Source organism: Notechis scutatus, chromosome Z (genome assembly GCF_049901735.1).
Source record: "Notechis scutatus isolate UNSWTSFEM ecotype Mainland chromosome Z, rNotScu1.2, whole genome shotgun sequence".
Classification (NCBI taxonomy): domain Eukaryota; kingdom Metazoa; phylum Chordata; class Lepidosauria; order Squamata; family Elapidae; genus Notechis; species Notechis scutatus.
Genome location: NC_142025.1, coordinates 116,130,720 through 116,147,165, shown reverse-complemented (window position 1 = coordinate 116,147,165; position 16,446 = coordinate 116,130,720). Strand labels below are relative to the sequence as shown.

The window sequence follows — 16,446 nt, the reverse complement described above, 5'->3', positions numbered from 1 at the left end:
AGGGCAAAATAAATAGTATCAATAGTAATAGGCACTTTGGTTGCTATCCGAAAACATCTGAAGTTTCACATAAACAACATCAGCATTGACAAATTCACCACTAGTCAACTGCATAAGACAGAATTATTTAGCTTACACTCTATAAATACCAGCAAAAATCATCCGAGGTCTCTGGAAAGAATTTGATGTGTGAAAAAAAAATCTGCCAAATTGATTCTGAACACTTAACTTGTGTGATGAACCATAACTAAAACAAACCATATGTCCTTAGGCCAAAATGAAAATTACATGATTCCTGTAAAGAGCAAATGGTCCATTTATTTTTTATTTTTATCAACATTTTTTTCCTAGCAAGAAAAACCACATGGGTACTAATTTCTCTTTATGAGTTGCTTCCTGAGGTTGAGGTCAGGCCGCAAAACCATGATGTAGCATTTTGGCAGGAATATGCATCCCAGTAATGTAGCACTGGAAGTCAAAATGGAGAAGACCTCCACAGCTACCATGGCTTTTCCATTTGTGCTCAGATAGGCTGGAAAGAAGGAGATCCACACACTGCAAAAGGCCAACATGCTGAAGGTGATGAACTTGGCTTCATTAAAGCTGTCAGGTAATTTACGGGCAAGAAAAGCCACAATAAAGCTGGCAATGGCCAAGATACCCATGTAGCCCAAGACACAGTAAAAGAAGAAAGCTGATCCCTCATTGCACTGTAAAATTATTTCTTGGAGCTCTGAGTGCATGTCCAACTCAGGGAATGGGGGAGATGTTGACAACCAAATTATACAAATAAAGACTTGGAAGAGAAAGCAGGAAAGGACAATAGAAAAAGCCAATCTTTTCCCCACCCATCTCCTCATCTGAGATCCTGGTTTAGTGGCCAAAAAAGCCACAACCACAGTGATGGTTTTGGCCAGTACACTAGAAATGGCCACTGAGAAGGTGATGCTAAAAGTTGGTTGTCGGAGAAGGCAGGTCACTTTGCCAGGTTGACTGAGGAACAACAAAGTGGAAAGAAAACAGAGCAGAAGAGAGACAAGCAGAGTGTAGGTGAGGGACTGGTTGTTGGCTTTGACAATGGGAGTATCCCTTTGCTTAACAAATGTTCCAAGTACCCAAGATGTCACAAAAAAGAAACAAAGAGCAATCGAGGCCAAACCAATTCCTAAGGTATCTTCAAAAGTTAGAAAGACCAGCAATTTAAGGAGACATTCTTTCTTTTCTTTGTTTGGATAATGGTCTTGTGAACATTCAAAACAGTAATCCATATCTGGAAGAAAAGTGAAGAAGTTGTCATCTATGCTATCCATGCTTTTGAAAATCATAGTGGATGGCCTTTGTGATTCATTTTGACTTCTTTCCATTAAGCACTAGTATGATCATTTGTCTGAGAAAATGCAGTTTTTCCTCTGCTGTATGATTTAGACTTCACAAGTAAAGTGAAAAGGGCAATTATACTTTGAAATTATTAAAGACCATGTTTGTTTTATTAATTTTTCCAAAGGATAGAGAAAATTGTTATGGTGATAAGAGGAGAAGTACTAACTCTAAAGTATAAATTGAAATAATCTATTTAACCTCTTCTAGATTTTAAGTTCTAAAATGTGAGGAAGCTAAAGAAACACTAGTCTTTTTATGTGAAAATTAAAGGTTGGGTCGAACAAACAAAATGAATCACCTACATTTACTACCAAACCAAGGTATTACTCTGAACTCTGGTCTGTGCTTTGTGTTCCATAGGGAAAGTATTAATTGTTCTACAAACACACATGCTATATCCCTTTGAGATTGGAATATCTAACCCATTCACAAATCATTATTTGTTTGCTGAAGCTCCTTTCCTTTCTCTTACTTTCAGGTTTTTGTGGAAGATAAGGTCTAGAAAATGGCAGATCAAGAGGAAAAATGTCTTAGTTCCCTCATGGTTAAATGGACCTCAGCTGATGAAATGGTTGTTGAGGAATTTTACATTATCATTTGTAAAAAAAATATGCTGTCATTGTTTATTTAAATTTGAAGTGGAGGTTGTCTTTGAAGAGTGGAGAGTAGTAGTCCTTTAATCATGTTTTAATATGGGGCAGAAGAAGGAGGAAGAAGAGGAGGAGAATGTGGAGGAGGAGGACGAGAAGGATGAGTTGGAACTTTTCAATTAAATCAATGCCCATATCCTCAAATGATATGTTCATGTGAGATTTTCTGCTAATTATAATCCTCCTCAAAGAATATATAATTCCTCAAAGAAAGTTTTGACAATATATTTTTTCTTTACTGTATTGTACTGTACCGTCCGCATCTTTCAACTGCTGGATTGATCTTCTCTCCTTTTCTTTCTTTAATTTATAGGTTAGCCACCTTCCCAGCTTGTTCTCATGTTCAAAGTAATTTTGTTTCATCTTTCTCATATTTTGTATCCATTCTTCCTACATCAGCATATTCAGTTTATGTTTAATCATAACTCTTTCTTAATTTATTACTTTATTATGTGGTTCTTTTTTTAGTATTTTTTTCTAATTCCATGAGTGTTTTTTGCAATCCAGTTTGTTTTTCTTTTTTTTTTTCTTTACATCTTCATGCAGCGTATGAAATTGTTAAATCTCTTATGTATACCTTTGTGGAGTCCCATAGGTCCTGAACTGATGTTTGCTGTTTTTTAATTTTCTCTTAGGAAGTTCTCTAATTCCCTTTCCATCATCCTAACACATCCTTTTTCTTTTAGAATTTCCTGATTTTACATCCATCTTCTCTTTTTCAACCCTTTCCAACTTATTTTAATAGGGTCTGCCCATGTATTTATATACATGGTCTGCCCATGTATTTATGTCAATTTCTACTTCCTCTATATTTTGCTCTATTTCCACATTCATCCATATTCTATCCAATCATGATCATGATTTATGTGGTATTGAATAGTAAGTATATATATTTTTTTGTCTGCGTTCATTTCCCTCCTTATGTCTCTTAATCCCAATTCATTTATCATTTGATATAATATTTTCAGCAGTGTTTTCCTTTTTTTTCTCTTGTCTATGCTGTTACTAACATAATCTTTTTGGGGGGGTTCACTGTTGCATTGAAATCACCTACCAGACATATGATTTCATACTCCAATTCTAATAATTTCCTATATAATTTATTATAAAATCCTCCCTGTTTCTCCTTAGGTGCATATATGACAGTTAATAATACTTTCTTAAAGTTTACAAATATTTCCAGCATTAGAATTCTACCCTCCTCATCTGCATAGACCTGTTTAGATTGTAGCTGCTTTCTAACATATACCACTTTTTTTGTTGAGCCAGAGATTCATATAATTCCCCCAGTTTTGTTGATTCCAATAATTTGCTATGGTGTCTTTGTATATGTATTTCCTGAAGGCATATAATATCTATATTTTGTTTCTGTAATTTAATTAATATTTTTGCCTTTTTATTGGTGAGTTTAAGCCAGTGGTGGCTAACCTTTTCTGTGCCAAAAATTGTGCATGTGCTTGCACGCTTGTGCTTGCATGCCAGCACCCAGAAGGCAATGTGCATCCCCCCATTCCCCCTACACATGTGCGTGTAATCCCACCCCCCGCTCCGCCACCCCCTTACCTGTGCTGCACATCACAGCTGATTTTCTGCAGGTGTGAGGCCTTTTTTGGCCTCCCAAATGCTTGAAGAAGGCTTCTTCAGGCTTCTACAAATTTTGTAGGCCAAAATCTAGTTCCGTTTTGTCACTTCCGATTTTTTTCATAAAAACAGGAAGTGATGAAACAGAGCTAGATTTCGGCTTACAAAGCTTGTAGAAGCCTGAAGAAGCCTTCCTCAAGCCTTTGGCAGGCCAAAAAAGGCCTCAAACCAGCCAAAAAACAGCTGTGAGGCACACACATGCACAGTGAGAAAAGTTTGCCTGCAGCTCACATGCCGGCACAAATGGCTCTGCGTGCCACTTGTGGCATGCGTGTCATAGGTTCACCATCATGGGTTTAAGCCATTGACATTAATGGAGATTAATTTAATTGCTTCTTCCATCCTACTTTGTGTGTATGTCTGTTTGCTCTTGTTTCTCTTTATTGCCTTGTTCTTACACCCTATCTTTTTGATCTTTCAGTTTCTTCCTGTTCCCTTTCCTGTTGCTTTACTTCTCTTCCCTCCAAATGTTGTTCTTCCTGGCTCCTACTTTCAATTTCTTCTTTATAGCTTGATCTTCTTCTGATATTACATAGAGATTGAAAAATTCCCTTGCCTTGATGCAGGATTCATCTTCTTAGAGCTCAGCATACCCTCAATTGAGCATTGTCTTGCTGGTGATGCTGTTGTCAGTACTGAGTTGGACACTGTTTTCTTCCCAATTTTGGTAACAGTTGTGATAGTACATATCTTAAGACTTACAAATTTCCCAAAGTTTCTGAAAAGATACTATCATCAATTTTATCAGCTGACCTCCAGAAAATATCAAACTATGCCAGTTTTTTCAATCTAACTATCATAAACTAATCACTATAGTTCAGGTATGTATTAGTTATTAAGTATCTAAAAATTTGTTAAAGGATTTGAGGAATATAAATATATTATACAAGTCAATCTTACCACTATGCCTTTCTGTATATTATATCTCCCTTTGTCTTTGTTTAGTTGTATAATTCTATCATAAATTTAAGGAAGACCATAAATTTAAGGTACTTAACTATAACTTTCCTTATATAAACATAAAAAGTATAAGTATAAATGTATTTGTATAAATATAAATATAACTGTAATTTATGACCAATTATCAATTGAATATCAAGGAAATATAGACAATGTATTTCTATTAACAATATTATTTGACTATTGATTGTAATTAATAATTTAACATATATAATAAATAGGGTAGAATAAATAAAGTATTTATTTATATAAATAAATGTGTGTGTGTATGTATGTGTGTATGCATGTATATGTATTCACTTCAATGGCACCAAAACCCTAGCCACAATGGTAAATCCCAGCTACAGAATTATCAGAGATGCCATAAAGATTGAAATAAGATCTGAAAGCATGAATAAAATAAATGACTCCACCAGACTATCAATTATCTGGAAGCCTGTACTTACAAACAAACAAAATCTCTACACCACAAACCAAGCAAGCACCTGGGCACAAAGAGGCACCCCCTGATACCTCCAGCCCAAACAAACCCCAGCCAGCCACCCAGATGAAACCTAGCTTCTTAATAAATGACAGCAGGCCATTTGCCTGAAGCCAAGTCATGCTGAAAGCCCCCAATACATGAAACACAATGTTGCCAGCTAATCAAGACAAAAAATGCTACAAAACAGATATTAAAAACACCAATCAAGCAGAAAGCCAACTCCAAGACCAATAAACACAGACCAAGACTCCCAACCAATAAGGATGAAAAAAAATCCATTCAAACGAAGCACGAGGCGAGCACCAAATTTAAAACACAAACGACTGCAAAAGCCTGACACACACGTCGAAGATGAGCCCAATACACCAACCTGATGATGGCAGATGAGTTTCTGCTGAAACATAGCAACAATTTTAAAAGCACAATAATAAAGACATGGGAAAATACTCGAACAAATCTGAATACCATATATATATATATATTCTTAAGTTTTCGCGGGTACTTACATGTATGGTATTCAGCTTTGTTCGGGTATTTTCCCACGTCATTATAGTTGTGCTTTTAAAGTTGTAGCAACGTTTCGGCAGAATCTCATCTGCCATCATCAGGCTTCTGTATTGTGTTCGTCTGTGAGTCAGACTTTCACAGCCATTTCAGTTTTAAATTTGGTGCTAGCCTACTGCTTTGCCAGAATGGTTTTTTCTTCATCCTGATTGGTTGGGAGTATTGGTCTGTGTTTATTGGTCTTGGAGTTTGCTGTGTTCTGCTTGATTGGTGTTTCTAATACCTTCTGTCTCTTTTGTAGCTTTTTTTGTCTTGACTGGCTGGCAACATTGTGTTTCCTATATTGGAGGCTTTTGGTGCGGCTTGGCTCCGAGTAAATGGACGGCTATCATTTATTAGGAAGCTAGGTTTCATCTGGGTGCCTGGTTGGGGGTGTGTTTGAGCTGGAGGTATCAGGGGGGGTCTGTTATAAATATATACATATACATATACATAAAAACTTTAACCTTAGACTGTCTACTATTGACCTCACCCCTTTCCTAAGAGGTCTGTAGGGGGCGTGCATAAGCGCACCATCGTGCCTACCGTCCCTGTCCTATTGTTTCTCTTATTCTTTTATTTTTCTTATATGTACCCATTTCATGTATTCACAACTATGTATACACTTATACTTATTATCTTGTAAACAATTGGCAAATCAAATAAATAAATAAATAAAATAAACATATACATATACATATACATATACATATACATATACATATACATATATATGGTATTCAGCTTTGTTCGGGTATTTTCCCACGTCATTGTAGTTGTGCTTTTAAAACATAGCTACAACTTTAAAAGCACAACTACAATGACGTGGGAAGATACCCAACAAAGCTGAATACCATACATGTAAGTACCCACGAAAACTTAAGAAAACACACACACACACACACACACACACACACACACACGCACACGTACACGTACATCGTGCACGTACACGCACACGTACACGATATAGTATATGTATATGTATATGTATATGTATATGTATATGGATCTTTGGTTATTTGGGTTTTCTCCCGCGTAAGATTGGAAGTATCTAGGCAGCGTTTCGATGAAGTCTCATTCATCATCTTCAGGCTTCTGTCTTCAGCTCTGTGCTTCTCAGAGTGATCACTCTGAGAAGCACAGAGCTGAAGACAGAAGCCTGAAGATCATGAATGAGACTTCATCAAACGTTACCTAGATACTTCCAATCTTACGCGGAGAAACCCAAATAACCAAAGATCCACATACAAATACCCGCAAGAACCTCAGAATATATATATATATATATATATATATATATATATATATATATATATATATATATATATATATATATATATTTAAATTTGGGGCAGCCTATTGCTGTGCCAGAATGGTTTTTTCTTCATCCTGATTGGTTGGGAGTCTTGGTCTGTGTTTATTGGTCTCGGAGTTTGCTGTGTTCTGCTTGATGGGTGTCTCTGATATCTTCTGTCTGTTTTTTGGCTCTTTTTGTATCTTGATTGGCTGGCAGCATTGTGTTACTTTAATGGAGGCCTTTAGTGCAGCTTGGCTTCGGGTAAATGGACGGCTATCATTAGTTAGGAAGCTGGGTTTCATCTGGGTGCCTGGTTGGGGTGTGTTTGAGCTGGAGGTATCAGGGGGATCTGTTTGTGCCCAGGTGTTTGCCTGGCTTGTGGTGTGGAGATTTTTTGTTTGTGAGTGCAGGCTTCCAAATGATTGACAGCCTGATGGAATCATCTCTTCTGTTCATGCTTTCTGGTCTTTTTTCAATCTCTATGGCTTCTCTGATGACTCTGTGGCTAGGGTTTTCCATAGTGGCCAGGGTTTTGGTGCCATTGAAGTTGATGCTATGACCTGTAGCTTCCATGTGTTGGACTAGTGAGGAAGTGTGTTCCAGCTTTTTGACTGCATTTTTGTGTTCATCCAGGCGGGTACTTATTCTTCTATTGGTCTGTCCAATGTATGTGGCCGGGCATGATGCACATGGGACTTCGTTATATGCCTTGGTTTTCCAGATCAATTTTATCTTTGGGGTTGCTAAGGATGGCTGCTATTGTTCTGTCTGTTTTGAAGGCAGTCCTGATGTGATGTCTGTGTAGTACCTTACTAATTTTGTCTGTAGTACCTCTTATGTAGGGCAGGACAGCTGTTCCATAGGTCTGTTCATCTTCTGGGTCTCTATTATGTTTCAGTGTGTTTTTGTGGATCAAGCTGGTGATTTTGCTTTTGTGGAAGCCGTTGGCTGTCAGTACTTTAGTCAGGGTGCATAGTTCAGTCTTAATGTGTGTCTTGTCTGCCAGGCGTTTGGTTCTGGTAATTAGTGTTTTAGCCATGGAGTTTATCTGTGCTGGGTGGTGGTGGGATTGGGCGTTGAGGTAGCGGTTGGTGTGTGTTTTCTTCTGGTATATGGTGTGTCCTATTGTGCCATCTGTTTTTTTGTAGATTAGTACATCTAGGAATGGTAGTTGTTTGTTTGTTTCTGTTTCCATGGTGAACTTGATTTTGGGGTGTGCATTGTTTAGGTGTGTTAGGAAATATATATATGGCATTCAGCTTTGTTCGGGTATTTTCCCACGTCATAGTAGTTGTGCTTTTAAAGTTGTAGCGACGTTTTGGCAGAATCTCATCTGCCATCATCAGGCTTCTGTATAGTGTTCATCTGTGAGTCAGGCTTTTACAGTGGTTTCAGATTTGAATTTGGGGCAACCTATTGCTGTGCCAGAATGGTTTTTTCTTCATCCTGATTGGTTGAGAGTCTTGGTCCGTGTTTATTGGTCTTGGAGTTTGCTGTGTTCTTCTTGATTGGTGTTTCTAATATCTTCTGTCTGTTTTTTGGCTCTTTTTGTATCTTGATTGGCTGGCAACATTGTCTTACTTTATTGGAGGCCTTTAGTGCAGCTTGGCTCTGGGTGAATGGATGGCTATCATTAGTTAGGAAGCTAGGTTTCATCTGGGTGCCTGGTTGGGGTGTGTTTGAGCTGGAGGTATCAGGGGGATCTGTTTGTGCCCAGGTGTTTGCCTGGCTTGTGGTGTGGAGATTTTTTTGTTTGTGAGTGCAGGCTTCCAAATGATTGACAGTCTGGTGGAATCATCTCTTCTGTTCATGCTTTCTGGTCTTTCAATCTCTATGGCTTCTCTGATGATTCTGTGGCTGGGGTTTTCTATAGTGGCTAGGGTTTTGGTGCCATTGAAGTTGATGCTATGACCTGTGGCTTCCATGTGTTGGACTAGTGAGGAAGTGTGTTCCAGCTTTTTGACTGCATTTTTGTGTTCATCCAGGCGGGTACTTATTCTTCTATTGGTCTGTCCAATGTATGTGGCCGGGCATGATACACAGGGGACTTCGTATATGCCTTGGTTTTCCAGGTCAATTTTATCTTTGGGGTTGCTGAGGATGGCTGCTATTTTTCTGTCTGTTTTGAAGGCAGTCTTGATGTGGTGTCTGTGTAGTATCTTACTAATTTTGTCTGTAGTGCCTCTTATGTAGGGCAGGACAGCTGTTTCATAGATCTGTTCAACTTCTAGGTCTCCATTATGTCTCAGTGTGTTTTTGTGGATCAAGCCGGTGATTTTGCTTTTGTGGAAGCCGTTGGCTGTCAGTACTTTGGTCAGGGTGCATAGTTCAGTCTTAATGTGTGTCTTGTCTGCCAGGCGTTTGGTTTTAGTAATTAGTGTTTTAGCCACGGAGTTTATCTGTGCTGGGTGGTGGTGGGATTGGGCGTTGAGGTAGCGGTTGGTGTGTGTTTTCTTCTGGTATATGGTGTGTCCTAGTGTGCCATCTGTTTTTTTGTAGATTAGTACATCTAGGAATGGTAGTTGTTTGTTTGTTTCCGTTTCCATGGTGAACTTGATTTTGGGGTGTGTGCTGTTAAGGTGTGTTAGGAAATTGTTTAGGTTTTCTTTTCCATGGAGCCAAATCACAAATGTGTCATCGATGTATTTTAACCATAGTTTGGGTTTGTGGATGGCATTGGCCAGGGCTCTGGATTCAAATTCTTCCATGAACAGGTTTGCAATGACGGGTGACAGTGGTGATCCCATAGGGGCTCCTTCAGTTTGTTTGTATCTTTGTCCTTTGTATATGAAATATGTGTTGGTTAAGCAGTGTTCTGTTAGTTCCATGAGGTGGTTAGCTGGTTGGTATTTATCTTTGATGATTTCAAGGGTCTCTTTTATTGGGACTTGAGTGAATAGTGAAACCACGTCAAAACTTACAAGGAGATCTTCTTGCTCCACATGCTCCACTTGCTTCCACTTCTTGGAAATGATCAAAGATCTACATGTGGAGCAAGAAGATCTGCCGAAACGTTGCTACAACTTTAAAAGCACAACTACAATGACGTGGGAAAATACCTGAACAAAGCTGAATACTCTCTCTCTCTCTCTCTCTCTCTCTCTCTCTCTCTCTCTCTCTCTCTCTCTCTCTCTCTCTCTCTCTATATATATATATATATATATATATATATATATATATATATATATATATATATATATATTTTGTTTTCTGAGGTTCTCGGGTATTTGTATGTGGATCTTTGGTTATTGGGTTTTCTCCCAGCGTAAGATTCAAAGTATCTGAGCAACGTTTCGGCGAGGTCCCACTCGCCATCTTCAGGCTGGTGCTTCTTAGTGCCAGTGCAAGCACTGGCACTAAGCCGAAGCACCAGCCTGAAGATGGCGAGTGGGACTCACGCCGAACGCTGCTCAGATACTTTGAATCTTACGCGGGAGAAAACCCTAATAACCAAAGATCCATATATATATATATATATATATATATATATACACACACACACACACACATACATACACACATACACATACACATATACATATACATATACATATACATATACATATACATATACATATATATGTATGGCATTCAGCTTTGTTCGGGTATTTTCCCACGTCATAGTAGTGGTGCTTTTAAAGTTGTAGCAACTTTTCGGCAGAATCTCATCTGCCATCATCAGGCTTCTGTATTGTGTTCGACGAAAAGCACAACTATAATGATGTGGGAAAATACCTGAACAAAGCTGAATACCATATATATATATATATGTATACACATACACACACACACACACACACACACACACACAAGTTTAAGTGTATATAATTATCCTATATAAATTGTATGTCTAATAGATAAATCAATTCATCGAGTATAAATATAGAAAACAGAATATATGGCATAAAATAGATACTGTTACAGATATTTATATATACTTTTTAAATATTTAAGTACTTAAGTAATCTGCAGATATTAGTCAATTCCCACTTCTTCTTCCTTCCTACTCCTTGTCAAACTGGCTGTCATGGCTTCGGACCCACTGTAGATCCTTGCATGGTTTTCTTGCATGCCAGTTTTAAGGGGTTTCCTCTCATCATAGCAAAAGGTTGCCTTTCTCCTCAGTACCCTTAAGGCTTCCCATCTAATTTGTGCTTCTCTCCAGGATCCACAATGCCCCAAATAGCTCCCAATCATGAAAAATCAGGCACAGGAGAATGGAGTTCACTCTCCTTGCTCCGCACCACCATGACGTCCCCACCAGAATATAGACTACTGAACATTAATCCACAGTACAGAAATGTATACCAATTTGTGAAACAATTATATGTATGCTAAAGTAACGCATTACAATTTGCTTAAATCTATTTAATAAAACTTAATGGAATGTCTAACTCACCATTTTGATTTGAAATCTTCCCTTCTGGACATGGAACACAGTTGTAGCAACATAATAGTTTTCCTTCCATCCCTTTTCTCCAATATCCAGGGGAGCAATGCTCATTACATAGAGAAATTGGAAGTACCTAGTCAGAAATACAAAAGGTTTTGCAAAGAGATATTTTTAAAAAGAGTTTCTAATTCTTCTTCAATATGGCAGGAAGCTATATTTGACTTCCCAATAGAATTTTATCTGAATTTTATCAAACTTTATATAAATTATGTAAAATTAACCTCTTTTCAATTGATAATTGCAACCCAAATATGAAATGTTTTCTCATTGTAATGTTTGTTTTGTAAATGCCTAAATATGGAGAGTATTTTTTCCAGAATATGCCTTTCTTCTTTCAAAAACAAAAATTAGATTTATAAATTATATAGATTCATACAGAGACAATGTTTAATATGGCTTTACAGGCAAAGACATATTCATGATATCATAATAAATCACTATATAGTCCATTCAATGTGTCCATACCTGGTTAAAAGCAGAATGCCAGATAATCATATCTTCATCAATGAATAATTCATTTCCTTTCGGAGCCTGTAGATCCATCTCTCCAACTCTAACTCTCTGAAAGGATCTGTTTGGAAAAGTAATCATGTTGGTGATGTCAAATCCCCCTGTTGTTTCCCCTTTCTCATTCAGGAACACTCTCTCCCCAGCTGAATTGTTAAAAGAAATGCCTTGAAGAAATGGATGGAGCTACTTCAAGGGAAAGAAAAAAGAGAGGGTATTTAGAACAATATAATGAGAAGAGACCATCATATTCAAGTTTCATTCACTCATTCTCCCCATTCCTACAGTAATGCTCAAATAGTTACCTTGAGAAAATCAATAGTCTATATTATACAGAACTGTATAGATTTTCTTTATTAATGATTTTAAGGAAAGATAGGAAAAAATGTCAATCAATAAAAACAATTTGAAAACATTTTATTTTGAATATGATTTAGATTTACATTCACTATATAAACAATCAACCAAACCCATAATCATATCCTCCACATATCTTTCTTCACTGCTGCAAAGCTATTTGAAAGCATAGGATATGATAAATTTCCTTTAACCAACTTTTAGAATATGAGACTCAAGAGGGTCTTCACAGACTTATATGGAGCAAAAGTATTCTGTCCCCCCTCATCTGTCTGTTTGAATGTCTGTCTGTCTGTCTGTCTACATTTATCTATCTATCTATCTATCTATCTATCTATCTATCTATCTATCTATCTATCTATCTATCTATCTAATATGACCCAATCTGAACTGATATGCAAATAATAAAGGTATAATAGAAAAAGTCTTCATAAATTTCAAGTCCCCAGTCTATAAGCCCTGACTTAAGTAAATTGCAAAAAAACTATTAAGAAGAGTGAAACATTCATATTTCAGAACAAACAAGCAAAAGAAAGAAAAAAGATTGCTTTCAGAGCTATTTTCATTGAATTCTTCTTGGAACGAGGCTGAAGAAATCTTAAAGGGAGGACAATTCTACATACAAATAAAATGGTTATTTATGGAAACAAGGATGATATAAAACCCCTATTGACGAGACTGAAATATGCAAAAGCATTTTATTTTCATCTCCTTTACTCTGTAACACAGAATGACCTCTTAAATTAATAACACTTTTTCTTTCATATCTGTAGCAAACAAGTCATATGATAATGTGGATGACAATGTCTATTCATTGAAAGACAATATAGTTGTGGTATGGATGCATCACCTGCCAAGGCTGCAGAGTTTGAAATTCAAACCTTTGGATTTCTCTGTGTGGGGCTCTTGATCTCACTGCCTCATGCAAAGAATGTGCCACTGCATAAACTGCATTGTAGATAGTGTAGCTTTGACCACTCATCTGCAACTCAAACAGAGGTGCAGGCAGAGTCTCCAAATTCTCTTCTCCACTACAAATTTCATTGATCATTGAGGGTGATTCTTCATTTGAAAATGAACAATCAAACAATTGCTCCCAAATCTCTTGAATAAATCCATCTTTGTGGGTTGAAGGTTTGATGACTTGAAGAAATTCTTTGAAGTCTTGAACTTCTCTTGAGTGCACTGTAAAGGAAAGAGCGCCATGGAACAATTGGAGATCCCAAGCCCTTTGAAGTCCTGTCAATATGAAATCAATTGGGAACATCAGGATCCAAACCTTTCTAAATGATACACTCTCTTTGTTTTCAAAATTATGGAGAAATACAACATTTCTGAGCCACAGAATTGTGAATGAATCACCATAGACAAGAAAAACATTGGCTTTCTGATCGATCAGTATATTAAAAAGAGTTGAGATTAGATCAAAGAATTCTGATAGTTTTTCAAATAGGGCTTGTGGGGGAATCTTTTGGATGAAGGCTGAACAGATCCCATTTTGGGAAAGCAACAGATGCATTTTCTCTAAGAAATGTTCTCCTTTATTCATAGCAAAAGTAAAGATTCCAATCCATGTCCATCCAAAATGGAGAAGAAGCTGTATAATTCCATTGTATTGATGCTCCTCTCTTGGAACCATGCAATAAAGTGAAGATAACTTAGTAGCCTGCAACTCTTCTTGGGAAAAAGAGCCATAGGTCAACTGAAGAAAAAACAAAGAGAGACAAAGTTATTATTCATGATAATGAAGGGAAAAATATGGAAACTGAATTATCTCCAAAGTTCACTACAAAAGAAGACCGATTTATCTCTTACTGCTCTGCCCAAATTACCTGTGGAATCTTGAAGAGATTTATACTTTTTGCCATATAAGAAGATGTAGAGGCATCTAATCCTCCAATAATGGCCATGAGATTCTTTTGGTTATCGCATTTGTAGTTTGGAAAAAATCCCTTAGATCTGAAAAGCAGGTCCAGAGTGGTGCGGTAGGTCATCCTTGGATTGTAGTAACTGTCATGGATGTGGAACCCAAGGGTGATGTTAGGTAAGATCTGGGAATCTTCATTGATCTTCTTCACAGCGAAGGCCAAGGCAAGGACATGTTGATACAATTTGGTGACGGCACTGCCAATAAGTTTTTTTTAAGAAATCCTATTGATTAATACTTTTAAACATTGTTAAAATTTGGCATCATTTCTAAATGTTATTCTAAATGAATAACAAACCTTTCTGTTTCTGATGGAAGTAGGATTATGAGAATTGCAAATAATAAAATACTAGAGTAATTTGATAGAATGTTTCCATGTATTTCCATGCTTTACAAAAAAAAGTGGATGGATTACACCTCAAGGTTCTGAAGGAACTGGCAGACGAGATCTCAGAATCACTGAACTATATCTATGAAAGATCCCGGAGCATCAAGGAACTGCCAGGGGACTGGAAAAGAGCTCATGTAGTTCCCATCTTCAAAAAAGGGAAAAAAATAGATCCAGGAGACTACAGACCTATAAGCCTGATCTCAATACCAGGGAAGATTCTGGAAAAAATAACCAAGCAATGAATCACTGAAAACCTAGAAGCAAACAAAGTAATAACCAAAAGCCAACATGGGTTTGTTAAAAAAGATGTTAGACTCTAGACAGAGTGCAGAGAAGAGCAACAAAGATGATTTGGGGACTGGAGGCTAAAACATATGAAGAACGGTTACAGAAACTGGGTATGTCTAGTCTAATGAAAAGAAGGACTGGGGGAGACATGATAACAGTGTTCTAATATCTCAGGAGCTGCCACAAAGAAGAGGGAGTCAAGCATCTATTCTATTCTTTTCTGTTCTGTCCTATCCTATTCTATTCTGTTCTGTTCTGTCCTATCCTATCCTATCCTACCCCATCCTATCCTATCTTATCCTATTATATAATATTATATTCATTACAGGAAAGAGAATAAGAACTTTTTTCCAAGGTACTACTTTTATTGTCTTTCAGCTTAGCATAAAACAAAATATGAACAGATTCAGCATTCATTTACTGCTTGCATGTTTTGTGAGGAATCATAATGCAGACCTATTTTTTTTTTAAAAAAAAATACATTCAGTTCACTGAAGATTCTTCAAAAAAACTTCTTTTGGTGAACATTTAATGTGTGAGTGAAAAAGATTGTAAGACTTTAAAGTATTTTCATGAGAGATTAACTTAAAGAAAATATTTATTCTCCCACAACTAGATACACTCAAAAAACAAAGAAATTACATTAATTTGCAATACACTCATACAGCTTTTAATCATATAAGAAATATTTGGGGAGTTCAATAAAATTGGAGAACACATCTAAAGGAAAAAATAATATTACATTGGCAAGGGATAAGGTTTTAGAGAAGGAGGGTCCTTAAATTCAATTTCATAGAAGTTGTAATATATTTGAGACACCATCCCACCAATGACGAGATCTCCAGGCTGGAACCATTCATGTGGAACAGGGAAAGTAGGACTTGCAGGGCAGCTCAGAGTAATGGCTTTGGGAACTAAGAACATCAGAATGGACAACATCTTCATTCTATTGTTATGGAGAAAATGTCTGGCTCTGTCAGTCAAAGAGAAGTTCTGCCAGATAAAACAGGAGGAAGAGAATCTGTGGAAATTAACTTCATGGAGCAACCCCTTTGTGCCCTCAGGTGGCTCTAGAAGTAATTATATGGGTTGTTTCTCAATTCCTATTCCCTTCTGCTGACAACCTTTGATTGTTTTGCCTAAATGGATTTGTAAGGTATATAATTATATTTGAAACATTGGCAAGCTGGCATTTTTTCTTTCCATAGCTGATCAACATCTTTCTCTCTTTTGGGTCACCTAATAAGTGACTGATGGTTAACCAGTTTTAAAAATATTTGAAGAAATAGAATCGGGAAGATATTTTGAAGATTTTCTTTCACTTTTCTCTAGTTCTTCAAATTTATTCAGTAAAAAGTTATTGTGAGAAGTACATAAAAATGAATCAACAGACTTTTGATAATCTGATCCATAAGATGCTTTATTAGAGAAAATACTGCAGTATGGACCCCCTCTACTCAAGAAAAAAACATTTTCTAGGAGGAAGGAGACACTCCCATTTAGTGAATACAGCTTATATAGGTTTATCAAATCACATGGTTACGTAACACTTCCTGTTTCCCATA

The 16,446-nt window shown here is 36.9% G+C and overlaps 1 protein-coding gene across 1 annotated transcript; it reads right to left on the bottom strand.

Moving 5' to 3' along the window:
* Window positions 1–371: 371 nt before the first annotated feature.
* On the bottom strand, window positions 372–15,820 carry LOC113428072 (vomeronasal type-2 receptor 26-like). Its single transcript, XM_087947383.1, has 6 exons — window positions 15,624–15,820; window positions 14,108–14,399; window positions 13,126–13,977; window positions 11,877–12,104; window positions 11,358–11,484; window positions 372–1,270 (listed from the first exon to the last, which is right to left on the bottom strand). Exons 1-6 carry the CDS (start codon window positions 15,818–15,820, stop codon window positions 372–374), a joined length of 2,595 nt encoding a protein of 864 aa, XP_087803509.1.
* Between the last annotated feature and the right edge of the window lie 626 nt (window positions 15,821–16,446).

Bases quoted from the DNA above. Each gene is read 5' to 3' on its own strand.
- LOC113428072 (XM_087947383.1), bottom strand. From the start codon at position 15,820: ATGTTGTCCATTCTGATGTTCTTAGTTCCCAAAGCCATTACTCTGAGC. The intron at 14,400-15,623 runs GTAATATTATTT...ACTTATTGGCAG, and splicing joins AAACCTTATCCCTTGCCAAT to TGCCGTCACCAAATTGTATC. The intron at 11,485-11,876 runs GTATGGACACAT...ATTTCTGACTAG, and splicing joins GGCATTCTGCTTTTAACCAG to GTACTTCCAATTTCTCTATG.